Below are 14,471 nucleotides of genomic sequence, written 5' to 3'. Positions count from 1 at the left end.
CATGTTTAATTTCAAATTATTAAAAATAAATCTAAAAATTTGCTTTATTAGCAAAGGCCCTTTGATTTATATGTTTGCATCAGAGTACACGATACTCACCTCGGTACTTCAATGGAAAGTAGAATGACACCGACTATTTTACAGTGCTTTTGCTTTTTAAGGCTGATTTCAGCAAAATCCCATTACATAAAGGGTCATCTAGTGCCTAATTAATGTAGTTATATAGTTCATATTGCACCGTTTTCTTAACAGGGGTACTAATTTCGTCTTTCTTGCCACCAACATGTTGTTTTTCATAAAACAAATAAATTTTTAGTATCTTTGTGTCTTGAATGGTTTTCAGAAGAACTACTGCAAGAGGCAGCTGACCAATGTATATTAATACCACAGCTGTCAGGCCTCTGTTTCCTTGTGAAACCAACGTGGCTTTTTTTTCTTCTTTTTGAAGGTGGTCTAAGTAAAAACATAGAGTTATGTTGGTTTGTTTTATTTTTTTAATTTAGACTTTCATTGGAGCCCATCTCATTTGTAATTCATGCATTTTCACAATGTTTTAGTGGTGCTGACTATTGTCCATTTATGATGTGGTATGTACAGTTTGGGTCTGACTCACATACCTAAAATATTTATGCTGTAAAAGCCTCTCTCTCTAGTCTGAATCAGACTCTTAAACAGGGAAAGATCTACGGCAAAGATAGAATGTTTTTATTTACAAAATAGTGATTATCCCTGTATGCTTTTATTTTTTTTCCTTTTCTGTATTGATACATTCCTACAAAATAATTTTTCATACTGGCTTTATTTCTCGGAGCTTGATTTAGCTGTGTGAGACATTTTCATTATGTTACTGCCTTTTGATCCTGCCAGCCAGCCAAACTATGACATATTTTGGGTTTTATGGGGAAGCAGAATAGGTGATAGAATCGGACATTCTTTTGTAATCTTGTATACTTACAATGAATTTACTGTTTCCTGTCTTACATGACGAATGAAACAGGAGAGGCTCACACAGATATACAAGCCTCTGCTGGCTGATGATGCGATCCAAGCACCAATGTTGATGCATGCCTCAATTGTCTGGAGCTTCTCTCTCTCTCTTTTTTTTTTTTTTCCTATTACATAAAAATCCTAGAGTAATTCCCACCACTGCATTCCATATACATGGTCAAACAACTGAGTGGAGACACATCCCTGTTTGTTTTGGCAGTAGCATCCATATATTTATGGTTTGAGAACCACATTATTCTTCTGTTCACACTGCCAAAGTTTGGACAGGCATGGTCTGTTTCTCCATTAAAATGTTTCTTTGTCTGTAACAAGAAGAAGAAAGTTTGATCTTTTCTGTTTATTGTAAATATTTTGGTTGCTGTCAGTTTTACTGAATTCAATATCTTGTTCTTTATTGTTTTTCCTCAGGTTATGTACTCACTCTATGACCTTTTTGTCCTTTTTTTTTTTTGAGACTGAAGAGACTTAGCTGGCAATTAATTTAGGTGAAGCATTTATTCTTTAGACTAACTTATCCCCAATTATTATAGAAGAAATAGCAATAAGAAGAAAAAATTCCCAACATAACCACCCAAATAGGCTGCCCAAGGGTTACATGTCCTTTGTATCCCACAAAAGATCCAAACTGACATCTTTTTTTTAGTTTCTGAATTTCATGTGTGAAGGCAGGTATTCTAATAGCATTGACCTTAGTATGCACAATGCAGGAGTAAATTCTATTTTTATTATTTTTATGGAGATATCCAAGATATTTCACTTTCACATACTTGTGTAGATTTACCAGTAAGTGAAATATGGATACCCATTTTTTGAATATTTAGTAATTCTCAGTTTCTTGATAGCACAGGATGAAAGGATCCAAGTTTACTTCCCTCCTTTACTGTTGTTTTTCAGCTTCGTTGTTTTTTATTCTGTTTTCTCCACATTTTTAACAGAGATAAAACACGTGGTTTTTCATGACAAAATACATGTAGAATTAAAATGATTTAATATTTTTATTTTCTGATTTCTTGACAGTCCTGTTCTAATCTCATTCCATTTTGGTTTTCAAGCTGTGATATCTTCAGTTTGGAAAATAACTCTTACAACAGTATGGGATTTTCTTCCACTTTTTCCCATTAAAAATTCTAGGAAAAAAAAGCATAGTTAAAAGAAAGGTTGATTTGCTAAAACTTAATGGAAAAATAATATTACTTATTTATGCTTGTAGAATGTGTGCCTTAGTATTGAAAAGGTCCAGCCTTCTTACAGGTTTTCACTTTGCAGGATATCAAGCAGTGCAGAGTTCTGGTAGGGTGCTGAGTTGTTAGCCTAATGAGTCGCCGATTGTATCTGAGGTGTAGCGGTGGTCAATGTGAGTACACAAAGCTATAAACCCATGCTGTTTTGTGTGGAAGGCTTAATGCTTACATTCCTCATTATTTCTGGCTGGACCTTTTTACAGTAAACTGGTAGTTCAGATATGGACCCAAATTCACAAAGATGTTAAGATCTTAGATCACATTAACATAAAGGAGAAATTTCTTACTTCTTTAGAGGGATGAAATTATAAATACTAATTAAAAAAAAACAACTGATCAGTTGGACTTAGCCTCTTAAACACCTTCATGATTCTAGCTTAAGCATTTGAGCCAGGGCTTTATTATAGCCAAGAAATTCTCATCCTACGCAGGGCAGTGATGGAGCTTTTTTGTGGTCACATGAAGGAAAGGATAAAATAGTGCTAACACTAAAATTAAAAAAAAAATCTAATAAAATAATAAATCCCACTTTTTTCAGATTTTAGTCATCGCTGACTATTAATAGGTGTTTACTAACTGTTAGATACACAGCATTTGTAAGCCATTAGATAGAAAAGGAAAAACCTTCCCCCAATTCTTTTTCTTCCAGCAGTGATTACCTCACCCTTACTGTACTATGAGACTTATTAAGAATTTAGCAGAAGGTTAAGAAGGTAGATTTGTTTGCTGAGAGCTTAACACAAACACAGCATTTGAAGAAATAATTATTTAAATCAATCTCTTTAATTTAAAGAGAGATTTTAGTCTGACGTTTACATTGGAAAGTCTCAAGTGGACACAAATGTAAAGAATTTCTTAATTTTTTTTTTTACTTACAACATTTCAGTAATTAGTAACGTAATATAATTGAATATTAGGAAATGTGTCTATATTTCTCCTAAAGTCCTGTTTTGTTTTGTTTTTTGTTTTTTTTGAACAGTCAGACTTCGAGAGTTAAGCAAGCTAAAGTATTTGCACGTGTAGTCATTTTCAGGTTTAAAGCAAAAAAAAAAAAAATATGGCAGAGAAGTATAATGAAGGAGAATTATTTTAGCATCTTAACATTGCAGTAATATTGTGATAAGCCAATAATATTTTTCCCATTTCCCATAGCTTTCTTCACAATGATAGCAGTGTCTTTCACTTCCTTATGATGAACACATGATATTTGACACTAAAAAGAAAAGAATATAAAATGAATGACAGTGTTAAACTCACAGTTAAAGATGTGGCTATGAATGTTGAAGAGCAAAAGGGCGTAGTAGAAAATAAAATGCTTCTGTTGATCTATTAGTCTATATAAACATGAAAAGGAAAAAGGAAGCTTTGATTTGCTTCATAAACAGCCAAATGAGACACAATAGTTTCTTGTTATTACAGATTCCTTTTAATGTTAATTTCAATAGTATGTCTTTTCAGGAAACAGTTGAAGTATTTTTGAAACATCCTTCTGTAAAAGATGACTCAGATCTTGAGGGAAGAACGTCCTTCATGTGGGCAGCTGGGAAAGGCAGTGACGATGTCATTAGGACTATGCTGAATTTGAAACTGGATATTGATATCAATATGACAGACAAGTATGCTGGCACAGGTAAGATGCCTTTCAGTAAAGAGCCGCTGGATGTTTCCAGTTAGTGTGATTTCCACCAAATAATGTTAGCATCTATAGTAATCTTTTCCTAGATACATTGCTTAATCCTCAAAATGTTTCTGTGTTAGCTTAATTACATATGTGAGTTACGTCTTTGCCTTATTGTGGGAAGGAAACAAATTGTGTCTGTGCAGATTGAACCAGTTCATTTAAAACACAGCAAGAAGAGGATATGTATTGTTGTGTTGCTATTTAGTAGATCTCTAATCATGGGAAAGGAAGAGCTATTCCATATATTGAAGAATAAAATGAAATGTAATTACATAAAAAGCTCTCCCTGAAAATGCCTGTTAAAAACCTCTATTTATTTGTCATTGTTAACCTTGAAACAATATACAACAAACTAACCAGTGAAGAGGCTGAACTATCATCATGGAAATCATTAAGTACACATAGCTGTGTGTAGAGATAGCGTACTAAAGAGAGCTATTGCACTTCTTTTGTCCAATCAAGAGGTTAAACTTGATAATGCCCAAGTTTATCACACTATTGTCAGCCCAAAGCAAAAGATAAGTATACAACACAGTGTTTCAGAATTCAAACACACAAGTCATGAAATTCCAAATTTCCAATAGCAAGTGTAAATTTATCTCTTTTAAGGAAAAAAAAATGTGGTAGAAACATTGTATCTATGTAGTACATTCAACAGAGTAACAGTTCTGACAGGGATATGGGTGTTGAGGGATATGTATTTTCAACAATGTTGGAAATAAAAGTAGAAGTAGTGGAGACATACAGTGTGCTGATGACATCTGAATAGAAAAAAACAAAAAAGAGGAGTGTGGGTATATTGGGCATGAATTTGTAGCAGCAGTCTGTAGGAGTAACCTGTGTGAGAGGAGTCATGATCTGCCCTGTACCAGTCACATCCAGGTCACAAATTTAGAAGTTAGGTGCAGAAATGTATACTTACGCATAACAACTACTAAAATGTTAGCCGCACTGATAGAGCACATGCTTGTGAATAATACAGTGGAAGATGCTTTCCTGTGTGGACAGTGTTTCTCCTAAAAAGAAAACTAAATCATAGATGTGCAATCAGAGCAAACAAGAATGTGCACTGTAAGATTTGTTTAAATGAATGTTAACATCCTTGTTTTAAAGTGTACTCAGGTGGCATTATCTTGGCTTCACACACACAAACCAGACCAAGCTGCATGCTTAGGTTTAGAGAACTTTCAGTGACAATGTATCCTAAACAAGAAAAAAAAACAGCAAGTTTAACAGCTCTTTTCAGATCACCCTTATGGTTTCTATTATTGAATTACATAAAATTGTAAATAAGTGCAATGTCAGAGTTGCATGGTTCAGCATTTGAAAAACAGCAAGTAAGAATATTACTTGCAATTTGAAATGTTTACTTCCTTTGGCTTTAGGTTGGTCTTTACGCTGTGAAATATAGTTATTTTAAAGTTCTATTTAAAAATCTGAATTCTTGCTTTCCTTACAAACTAGCACACCAAAGATCACTCTTTTCAGGTTATGATGGGTTGTAATTTTTGTCTTAAAAAGGGTGACAGATAATATCTAAAATCTCAGTCTTTGTGTCTGATGACTTTACAAACTACATACTCTACCGTTTTATTTTTGTTTCATCTTTTAGAAGTCCTGCCTGGTTCTGTTCCTGTGTGACAGGTCCCTTTTAAATGCCTTAGAGTATTTCGGACCTTAAAGAGCAGTAATGTTGTAGTTGCTGTGTGCAAAACCTCCTTATAAAGGGGCTTGCTCTTTGCAGACACTAGTCAGAGACCGTGCTGCTGAAATTACTCAGTTGAGGATTTCATGCTTGAATAACTCAGGTGGTTGGTTGTATTATCCTTGAGTCTTACACCTTTTGTAGCAGTGATGGGTAATCACTTTCTAATCTTGATTTTGTTGTCGGGCTTTTAATCCAAGGAAATTAATGGATTTTCCATTTACTTGAAACTGCCGTTGTGCAGAGCCCACTAATAGTCTTAAAGTTCAGAGCTGTGCCATTCTTTGCTTGCTGTCAAGCAATCTGAATTTCACCATTGTGCAAATATGTGCGGTAGCATGAACTTTGTTATAGTGAGCTGTAAACCTCCAAGGAAGCCCAGGGCTAAATCACCTTCTGAATGCAGACCTGATTTTTTTCTGAAGATTCCGAATCCTCCCCAAGTTTTGGCGAGGGCAAAGTAGCGCTGTATTCTAACAGGAAACCATGCAGTAATAGAAAATATTGTACATGCCCCTGTGCCTGGGATACAGTTGCTGAGGAGAGTTCAAGTTTGTGTTTTGCTGACTTTTGTGCCCAGACCCGGTTAAGCCCAGTTATATTGCTGCGTTAACGTAGCTTTCTGCATTTACTTCAAAAGAGCAAGCTCTCCATTCAGCTCAGAGCTTCGAGAGAGCAGCAAGGCTCTCCTTATTGTGTAGGAGAATGACACCAAGGGAAAGGAATTTCACTGTTCTCGGAGAGCAGCGCTGCAGGAGCATTACAGGGGCAGCTTTATAGCTCTGCCGTCACTGCGTACAATGGTGAGAGCTCTGTCTGTCAGCTCAACAACGGTCCTATTGTGAGCAGCTGGCCGAGGAATCTCTTCAGTCACCGTGACTCCATCACAGAAAATTTGGCTTACAAGAAAATATTGAGCACAAAGTGCGAAACGAGATGCCTGCGTCAGAATGAGTGATCGAGGGGAAGGACCGGCCAAGCTGACACAGCAGCTCTTTTTCTATTGTATTGTTATACACACCCCATGTGTCATCTGATTGAGTGCTTTACTGCCTTTGGTTTCATAAGAAGTGCAGTACAAAAACCAGAACCTAAAGTTTACGGTGAGGTCAGGACATGAAAACCGGGCCCATCCAAATTGTACGAAGCAGCAGGGATCTCATTCCTGTCAAATTTCTACTTATAGCCACCCACTCGCCTAGCTAGCGCAGATCTTGCTGCTTAGAGATATTTTTCAGGAATGTGATGAATGCCCCCGTGTCCATTTTTTTTTTTTTTTTTTTGAACATTAGTACCATCCTAACAGCAGCATTTCCATTATTAAGGCAGCACAACTCGTATTGTCTCAGGCCGTGACCCCATTTCTTGTAGGAAGTGCCTCGTTTGTCTGTACCACAACTCCAGTTCCTACCACTGATTTTGAGAATCTGTGTTTTAAGGCAGTGCAATCCTGCGAGATTTGCTTCACTGTCATTATGAACAATCCGCGTGTTTTAGCATCTGTGTAACAGGTTATGCCAGGCTACTGTTTCATAAGCTGCTTGAAGCAGCATCAGTGGCAAACAGTGGCAGGCAAATACAAAAAGCCTGGCAGTTTGATAGTCTGGCTAAGGTTCAAGAAGCAATTCCTTCTGACTCTGGCCTTTGTGGTGGGCCTCTGTAATGCCTCTGCTGGATCCTGACCCTGCCTGTTTTAACATTAAATAAGTAGAAACATGTAGGCGCTGTTTACAGCCCCGCATCGTGCTCCTTTGAGCAGATTGAATTCTCACCAAGTTCGAGTATTTGTGAAATTTCATAGGGAAATAAGAATGCACAGCACAAAATGATGTGCGATTTATGAATTGCACATTTTTGCATTTTCATTCTATATTACTTGTATTTTGTTATCAATGAAATAATTTAGATGTGAGGCAGCGTAGCTTTGAAAATGTAGATTATTTTATTCAATTGCTGACTGTAGGAAATAATCCAAAGCATTTTGAAATCAATTCGTAAGTGAAATCACCGATACATGTCCTCCATTTGCTTGGAATCTCATTGCTATCTGTAGTTCGCCTTTCTTTCAGAAAGAACCCTGAACTGGTGGTACTGGCATTTCAGCATTCTCCTCAGCTGCAGATGACAGTGCCAGCAGGATGCTGCGTTAGGAACTCCAGTCATAAGACACCATGTCTTTGCCTCTGTGGTCTTACTCCGCTAATGTAGCTCTGTGTTATTTGTTGGTTTGGATTCGGTGAAATCGGCGTACTTTCAAAGATGAGAAGACAAAAATGCCGAAGAGTAGGAGTCTGCAAAATTAATTAGCATAGTTTTTATACAACTGAACTTCATAAACTGTAAGGGTGAGCGGAAATGTAGTATCTGGTTTGTCCAATATCTTTTTCTCTTTTCTAAAGGAAGCAAAGAGTTGCAGATACTGTGTGAGATGTAATGACTTTCTACATAATTTTGTGTAAAATTTTCTCCAAGTAATTCTGAAAAAAAAAGCAGGGGGATGAACAGCTAGGATGTTATCTGGAGTTAGTTCTAATTGAGACAGCTTTGCTTGTTTGAAAGGAAAAATGGCACTTTCAAGAAGACGTTGAAGAAATAATTAAAGCTTTATTTCTTTGGAAATGGGCAATTTCATGTCCATTGGGGTAATGCAATAAATGCCACGGAGCAGAGGCAGAAGTAGATCATATGATCTCTTAATTTTTTAGGCAAAAGCTGGTAAACTTCCACAGTCATCAATATAACCCAGTTTTGCTGCTGTTGAGGTTAAAATTCCTATTTGTGCAAGTTAAAAACATGTTTCAGAGCTAACAGCTTTTCTGCTTATTGTGCTCTATTGCTTGTATGACAAGGAAACATGGATCGTGATTGCCTGTCACTTGTTACGATTCTTCAGTTTCTTACAGTTGAAAAGCAGCTTTTTCCACCAAAATAATCAAAGTTATTTTTTAATTTGGGCGTTCTAATTGCGAACCTCCAAAGCTCATGGTATGGTGATTTCTTTTTCTTACTGCTTTATTCTTTCAGCATTACACGCTGCTGCGCTTTCTGGCCATGTCAGCACAGTGAAATTGCTGCTGGAACATAATGCACAGGTGGATGCTTTGGATGTCATGAAACACACTCCACTTTTCCGAGCCTGTGAGATGGGACACAAAGAAGTGATACAAACGCTCATTAAAGGTCAGCTGTTAAAAAATTTACAAACCTGTTCAGAATTTTGATGTTCCTTTATGTCTGGCTGTGGAATTAATAGCATTGCTGAGCAAGAATGGGGGTAGAAAATTACTCCTCTAAAGAAAGTATTGTCTGTAAGTACGCTTTGTGGAACAGTATTAGTAAATAAAAGAAATTTTCAGAGCAATGTGCGAAAGGGCTAGAAGGTTAAATCTAAATTTTCAAAACAGGGATAGTTCTTTCCACAGCTTTTTTTTGTTCAAGCCTGTTCAAGTACATTCTAGTCTCTCAACCACGTCTTCCCCTGACAAGTCATTGTTTTGGTGTTTTTTTCTTCTTTTTATTTTTTCTTTCAATAAATAAGACCGCATAAAGCTTCCTCTATGTCAGACATCACTTTTAGTTGTCTTTGGAAACTTTTTGACTATTTAAATGAATGCTTATTTTTAATTAAAGTAGTTATCAAAAATCCCAAATCATTAATATTTTCCCATAATTGGATTTTAGAAACAGTATTTTAATTGTAAACAGAAATGAGACTTAATAATGCACACAATTTTAGATAATTGTAAAAGCTCTGCTGAACTGTACAAAATAGGGTGAAAAAACAGTGGTATCTTAGCAAAATTCTTTCATTTTAACCTCACAGAAAAGTTTGATGTAGGCTAGAAGCAGTCTCCCTCCTACTGGAGATAGTAACCCATTTATTGTCAGGTGAAGTATGCAGACTAACAAATTACAAGTTTTCTGTCAAATGACTTTTCTTAAAAGTTTGGTTTCCTTTGTTAACTACTGCACTTTAACTTCCTGTTAAGCTCTTCCTCCAACCCTTTATGCCATATAACTTTTGATGCAAGAAACTCGGTTTTCAGAATCCAAGTTATGATTAATTCTATATTTTATGATATAGACAATCATTGTTGATGGCTAGTTTGAGTTTAGGTAATTGTGGAGTTTTATTTTTGTAATGACTTTTTGCATCTTACAAGAACACAGAGAAATTAATTATCTGCATAAAAGAGTCTTAGCATGCTTGAATTAAAAAAAAAAAACAAACTTTTTTTAAGTCATTCTTACACTGTGAATATTTTATCTTTTTATTCTATATTGTATGCTTTAGAGATTTAAAAAGGGGTTACATTTGATGTCTAGTTATCAGAAGTGATTGTCGTCAAGAAATTTAAGTTTTACTAAAATTAATAGGCCTAGAACATAAAATAGATTTTTCAAGGCTGTTTGACAAATCTCAAGTTTCTAAAGCATCTGAGAGGATCTCAAAAGCTTATGAAGCTGTTAGTTTACTGACCCTCACTGAAATTATTTCATTGCCAATTCATTTTGGTTTAGGTTTTGAGTTTAGATAATAATGTTAATGTTACATTCAGAAGTATTTCTCTGAATTGCCAGTCTACCAGAAAGTTGCTGTTGAACATAAACGTAGTCTTTGTTTTCTCTTTGTTCAAAATTTTCTTGTTCAAAAATTGATTTGTTGTTACAGGAGGAGCAAGAGTAGATTTGGTTGACCAAGATGGCCATTCACCCCTTCACTGGGCAGCCCTGGGAGGAAATGCTGATGTGTGCCAAATCTTGATAGAAAATAAAATCAACCCTAATGTGCAGGATTATGCAGGTAGAACACCTTTGCAGTGTGCTGCATATGGAGGTTACATTAACTGCATGGTAGTGTTACTGGAAAATAACGCAGATCCAAATATTCAGGATAAAGAGGTATGTTGTTGTTCATGAGGCTATTTCATTAACTTAAGAATAACCATAAATTTAAAGATCATTCTCTTCTCTGGGACATAGAAGCATTTTTGCTGCTGTTTATCATGAAGTGAAATGCATCCTGACGTAATTGAATGAAAAATAATAGTTTAATATACAACGTGAATTGAAGACATATTTTCCTTGATCATTTTTGTCTTTGCCTTATCAAAGTGTGATCTTTATGAGGAATCATTTTAAGCATCTTATTTCTTCACTTCTAATGTTCCTTATTGACAAGTGACATGGGAATGTGTTTTTATAGTCTGTAGAGTGTTTCTTCAGCATGTGTTAGTGAGGTAGAGCAAGTAAGATATTGCAAGTGAGGTTATAGAACTTCTTCAGTTATTTATCTGTGTGTACCTCTTCCAGATGAAAGTAATAAATAAATAAATAAAAACATCTATGGTTTGTTTATATGTTCTTGTGCCATTGTTCAAGCAGTAAGTGGAATTAGGAGCCAGAATAATTGTGCAACATATAACAGATTTCTTTGTTATTTGACATTATTTCTCTGAAGTCAGTAGAACTTCATCAATCAAAAGAATTTCACCCAATTTATTAAACTTTTCTTTAGTTATTCATTATAGGGCATGAATAATTCCAGGTAATGGAAAAGTGTTTTTTTCTTATGAGTTCTCCAGAGTATTCTGGGAATGTTTTCCAAACCTGCTACCAGCTTCATAAGGCATCAGCCTGAATAAAGGTGTCCACATAGCTCCAGGCCACTTTTTCACGCAGAGACACTACAGGATGCTCTACAGCACTTGACATTCATAGACCAGCTTGTTAGCACTGGACTCAGAACGTTTTTTTATGTTTTTCCATGATACCCAGTCTTCTAGCCTATTTCCTAAATTTCGAGTTCAGAAAAGCAAGATGCAGACACAAGAGGCGTGTCCTAGAAGTGAAGTGGAATACCTATGTTTTGTTGATAATAACAGACCTCAAGGTATTCATACTGTGATTCTGTGATCCCAGTCCCGAGAATGGTGATAGTGGTTGTACAGAGTGCAGCCAGTGTACTGTACAGTGAGCGTATTGTGAGTTGGACTTCTGCTTCATGTGAGAGAAGTCACAACTGGAGTCTGTCTTTCTGTGTTTGCCCGAGCTGATAAGCTTTCCCTGAACTTCATCAGATTTTGATTTTTGTAATAATTTTCTCAGTCTTGTCAGAGTATTTTGGATCAACCTAGAAAACAGTCTGAATTACAAAGGTTGCTGAGAGCTGCTTCAGACCAGGGCAGCGTAGCTGCAAAGAAATCACCCGCAGGGCTAGTCTCCTAATGCTAATTTTCAGCTACTTTATGTAAAAAAAGCACTAGTTTAGCGATCTAGTTTAAAAAGAGAAAAGTAGGTGATTTCATTTTTAAATGATGTACTCTTTTATTTTAACAAGTGAGTTTATTTAGAAGATCTGCTTGTCCTTCATGTCCAGAAAAGCATTGAACTACAGTACGATTTGTAACTTCTATTGTGGTGTGATAGAGTTTGGGAATAATTTTTTTTTCTTTTTTTTCTATAGGGAAGAACTGCTTTACACTGGCTCTGTAATAATGGCTACCTTGATGCTATAAAGTTACTGCTTGGTTTTGATGCTTTCCCTAATCATATGGAGAACAGCGAGGAAAGGTATTACTTGTCTGAATGTGTTACTTTCTAATTTAGCATTAGTGCTACTTATTGATTTAAATGTTTAATGTTCAGATATTTTCACAGAATCATGATCTTCCTTGTATGTAAAAGGAATGCTATAATCTTGAGCTTCAATTTCTAATGTGAAAAATCTCTTCTTTAAGTAAGACATTGCAAGTGTAAACTTCAACTGTTTATACTTTTGAACCTTGAGTTTATGGATTTCTACGTTCTAGTCTCATTTCAAATATTAAGGATGTTTTTCATTTATATGAAGTTGACAATGGATATGAAAAAATGAAAAGGCATTTCCGCTGCTGTTGGTATAGACTGGAATTTTTCTATTTGATGGGAATACACTATGAAGAAAGAAAATGGGAGAAATGTAATGTTACATTTTAAAATGGTGATTACAAATTACCTGGTGATTGACTGTATTCTAAAGGCCTGGTTTAAAAAAAAAAATCTTCCTATAATCATAAAGAGACAGTACATTTACACCTCTTTTCTTTGTCTTTCATTGACACACAAATAATAGTTTTTTAAAAGTGATTTGGGTTGTGGAGTTCAAATTAGTCACCTGACCATGAAGATAATTAGTGTTAACAGAAATTTGTAATGCTTTTTTAGAGGAGATGACCTCATCATAATCATAAATAAAATTATGATCAGCATGTCATATACATTTGAATATTTCAACATTTTAAATGATTTAAATACTTTTAAGCCCCGTATTTTAGTGCTAAGCTTGAAACTTCCTTGGTTAACCCAGTTTTTAATTGCTTTTTTTCCCTCATCATTTTTCCTTTGTTCTCTACTCTAACCACTCAGATCTCTTTTCCTTTTCTATGTATTCTCATTTTTTTAGTGAGAAACACAAATGAAAGCTTTAAGTAGTTCCTAATTAAGTAGTGCCAATACTCTCTCTAGTAATTTTTGATAGAAAATTAAATGAACAGCTGTAGTTAAATTACTCTTAATAAGTACGATTAAAAGCCAATATTTTGCTAGAAAGGAGCCTGTTCTTTTCCTTACATTGCTGGAATGTACTGATGATATTCAACTATCAGAAAAAGACCTTAGCTGTGGTGTTACTGTAGCCATTTAGTTAGTATCTATTTTTGTTTCTCTTCTGGCATTCATGTATGTTCTTATGTATAAACCTAGATTACTCAAAATATAACTAGCAGTATTCCAAATGTCAGCTCTTAAGCACTAGTCCATGTGCAGAACAAAGCATATCCCCAATATTTCGAGATGAATCAGTCTTTAATTTTCCAAAACACATATTTTATATATAGAAATTGCACAATTGCCTCTTAGTAGACACCTACAAAACCCTGTTTTATTAAAACCAGTTTTAAAACAGCAGAAGTTTGGATAGTGGAAAAGAAAGTCAAGCGTAAGAGAGTAATAATGACCTGGTGGATATGGTTCATCTAATTGGATGAAACTGCTTTTTCACTGAGTAACGGTTTCACAAAATAGTGATTTTTTTCTAATATACCTACAGAAAGAAGCTTCTCTTGATGTTCTTAGACTGCAGTATGAGATACTAGTTCAAGATTCAAACCTAGCAGTTAAAACTAAATCGGCTTGTGAAAAGATAGAGCTGAGATTTCATCTAAGATTTTAAGTTGCCCACTTCCGTGCATGTGTGTAATCAAGTGCTAGTCTGAAGGGTGGTAAGTTTGTTGTTGTTTTTTGCATTTGGTTATCCAATTGTATGTCCTGGATGCATCGTGTGATGCCAGGCTATCTTGACCAGCTTAATGCTAGATTACATATAACAGTTGATGGCCGATGTCTTCTCTGTGTGTTTTGCTGTGAAGCCAGCTTGATTTAAAAGCTATCTGCTTTAGAGATTACAAATTTTTTTTTCCATTGGATTTTTTTTTTTTAATAGCCTTTGGACTGACACAACAGATTAATGGGTTGTTGTGAGAAGTGTCCATGAGCAGCCTTGAATGGGTAGTGTCCAGTTATACAAACCCCTATTCAGATTTGATTGAGTGCTTTTTACTTTCTAAGGTAGTTCAAATGGAGTCAGAGAGTCCGTGTTTAAGAATATGGGTCTGCATGACTGGGATCCATAATATTGTCTTTTTACATACATATTAGCAGCATAAAGCTTACTTCAATATCTTTTGTACCTGTAAAGTAAAATATTCAAAACCAGCTATACTTTAAAAACGTGTTTTCCTGAAATGAAGTCATTTCTGAAGTACCCAGTCCTGGGTTATCAAAAAATCTGTCTTTC

At 35.4% G+C, this 14,471-nt stretch overlaps 1 protein-coding gene across 4 annotated transcripts in view; it reads left to right on the top strand.

The window, feature by feature from the left end:
• Positions 1 to 14,471, top strand: part of INVS (inversin) — a 101,202-nt gene that overhangs the window by 60,766 nt on the left and 25,965 nt on the right. For all 4 annotated transcript variants that reach the window (XM_066992685.1, XM_048079551.2, XM_013181159.3 and 1 more), the window contains 4 exons: positions 3,708 to 3,879; positions 8,660 to 8,815; positions 10,308 to 10,537; positions 12,102 to 12,208. In XM_066992685.1, the coding sequence (XP_066848786.1) occupies positions 3,708 to 3,879; positions 8,660 to 8,815; positions 10,308 to 10,537; positions 12,102 to 12,208 (665 nt within the window). The remainder of the gene's footprint in view (positions 1 to 3,707; positions 3,880 to 8,659; positions 8,816 to 10,307; positions 10,538 to 12,101; positions 12,209 to 14,471) is intronic.

This window comes from Anser cygnoides, chromosome 2 (assembly GCF_040182565.1).
Source record: "Anser cygnoides isolate HZ-2024a breed goose chromosome 2, Taihu_goose_T2T_genome, whole genome shotgun sequence".
Taxonomy (NCBI): domain Eukaryota; kingdom Metazoa; phylum Chordata; class Aves; order Anseriformes; family Anatidae; genus Anser; species Anser cygnoides.
This window is presented reverse-complemented; position numbering and strand designations above follow the sequence as displayed.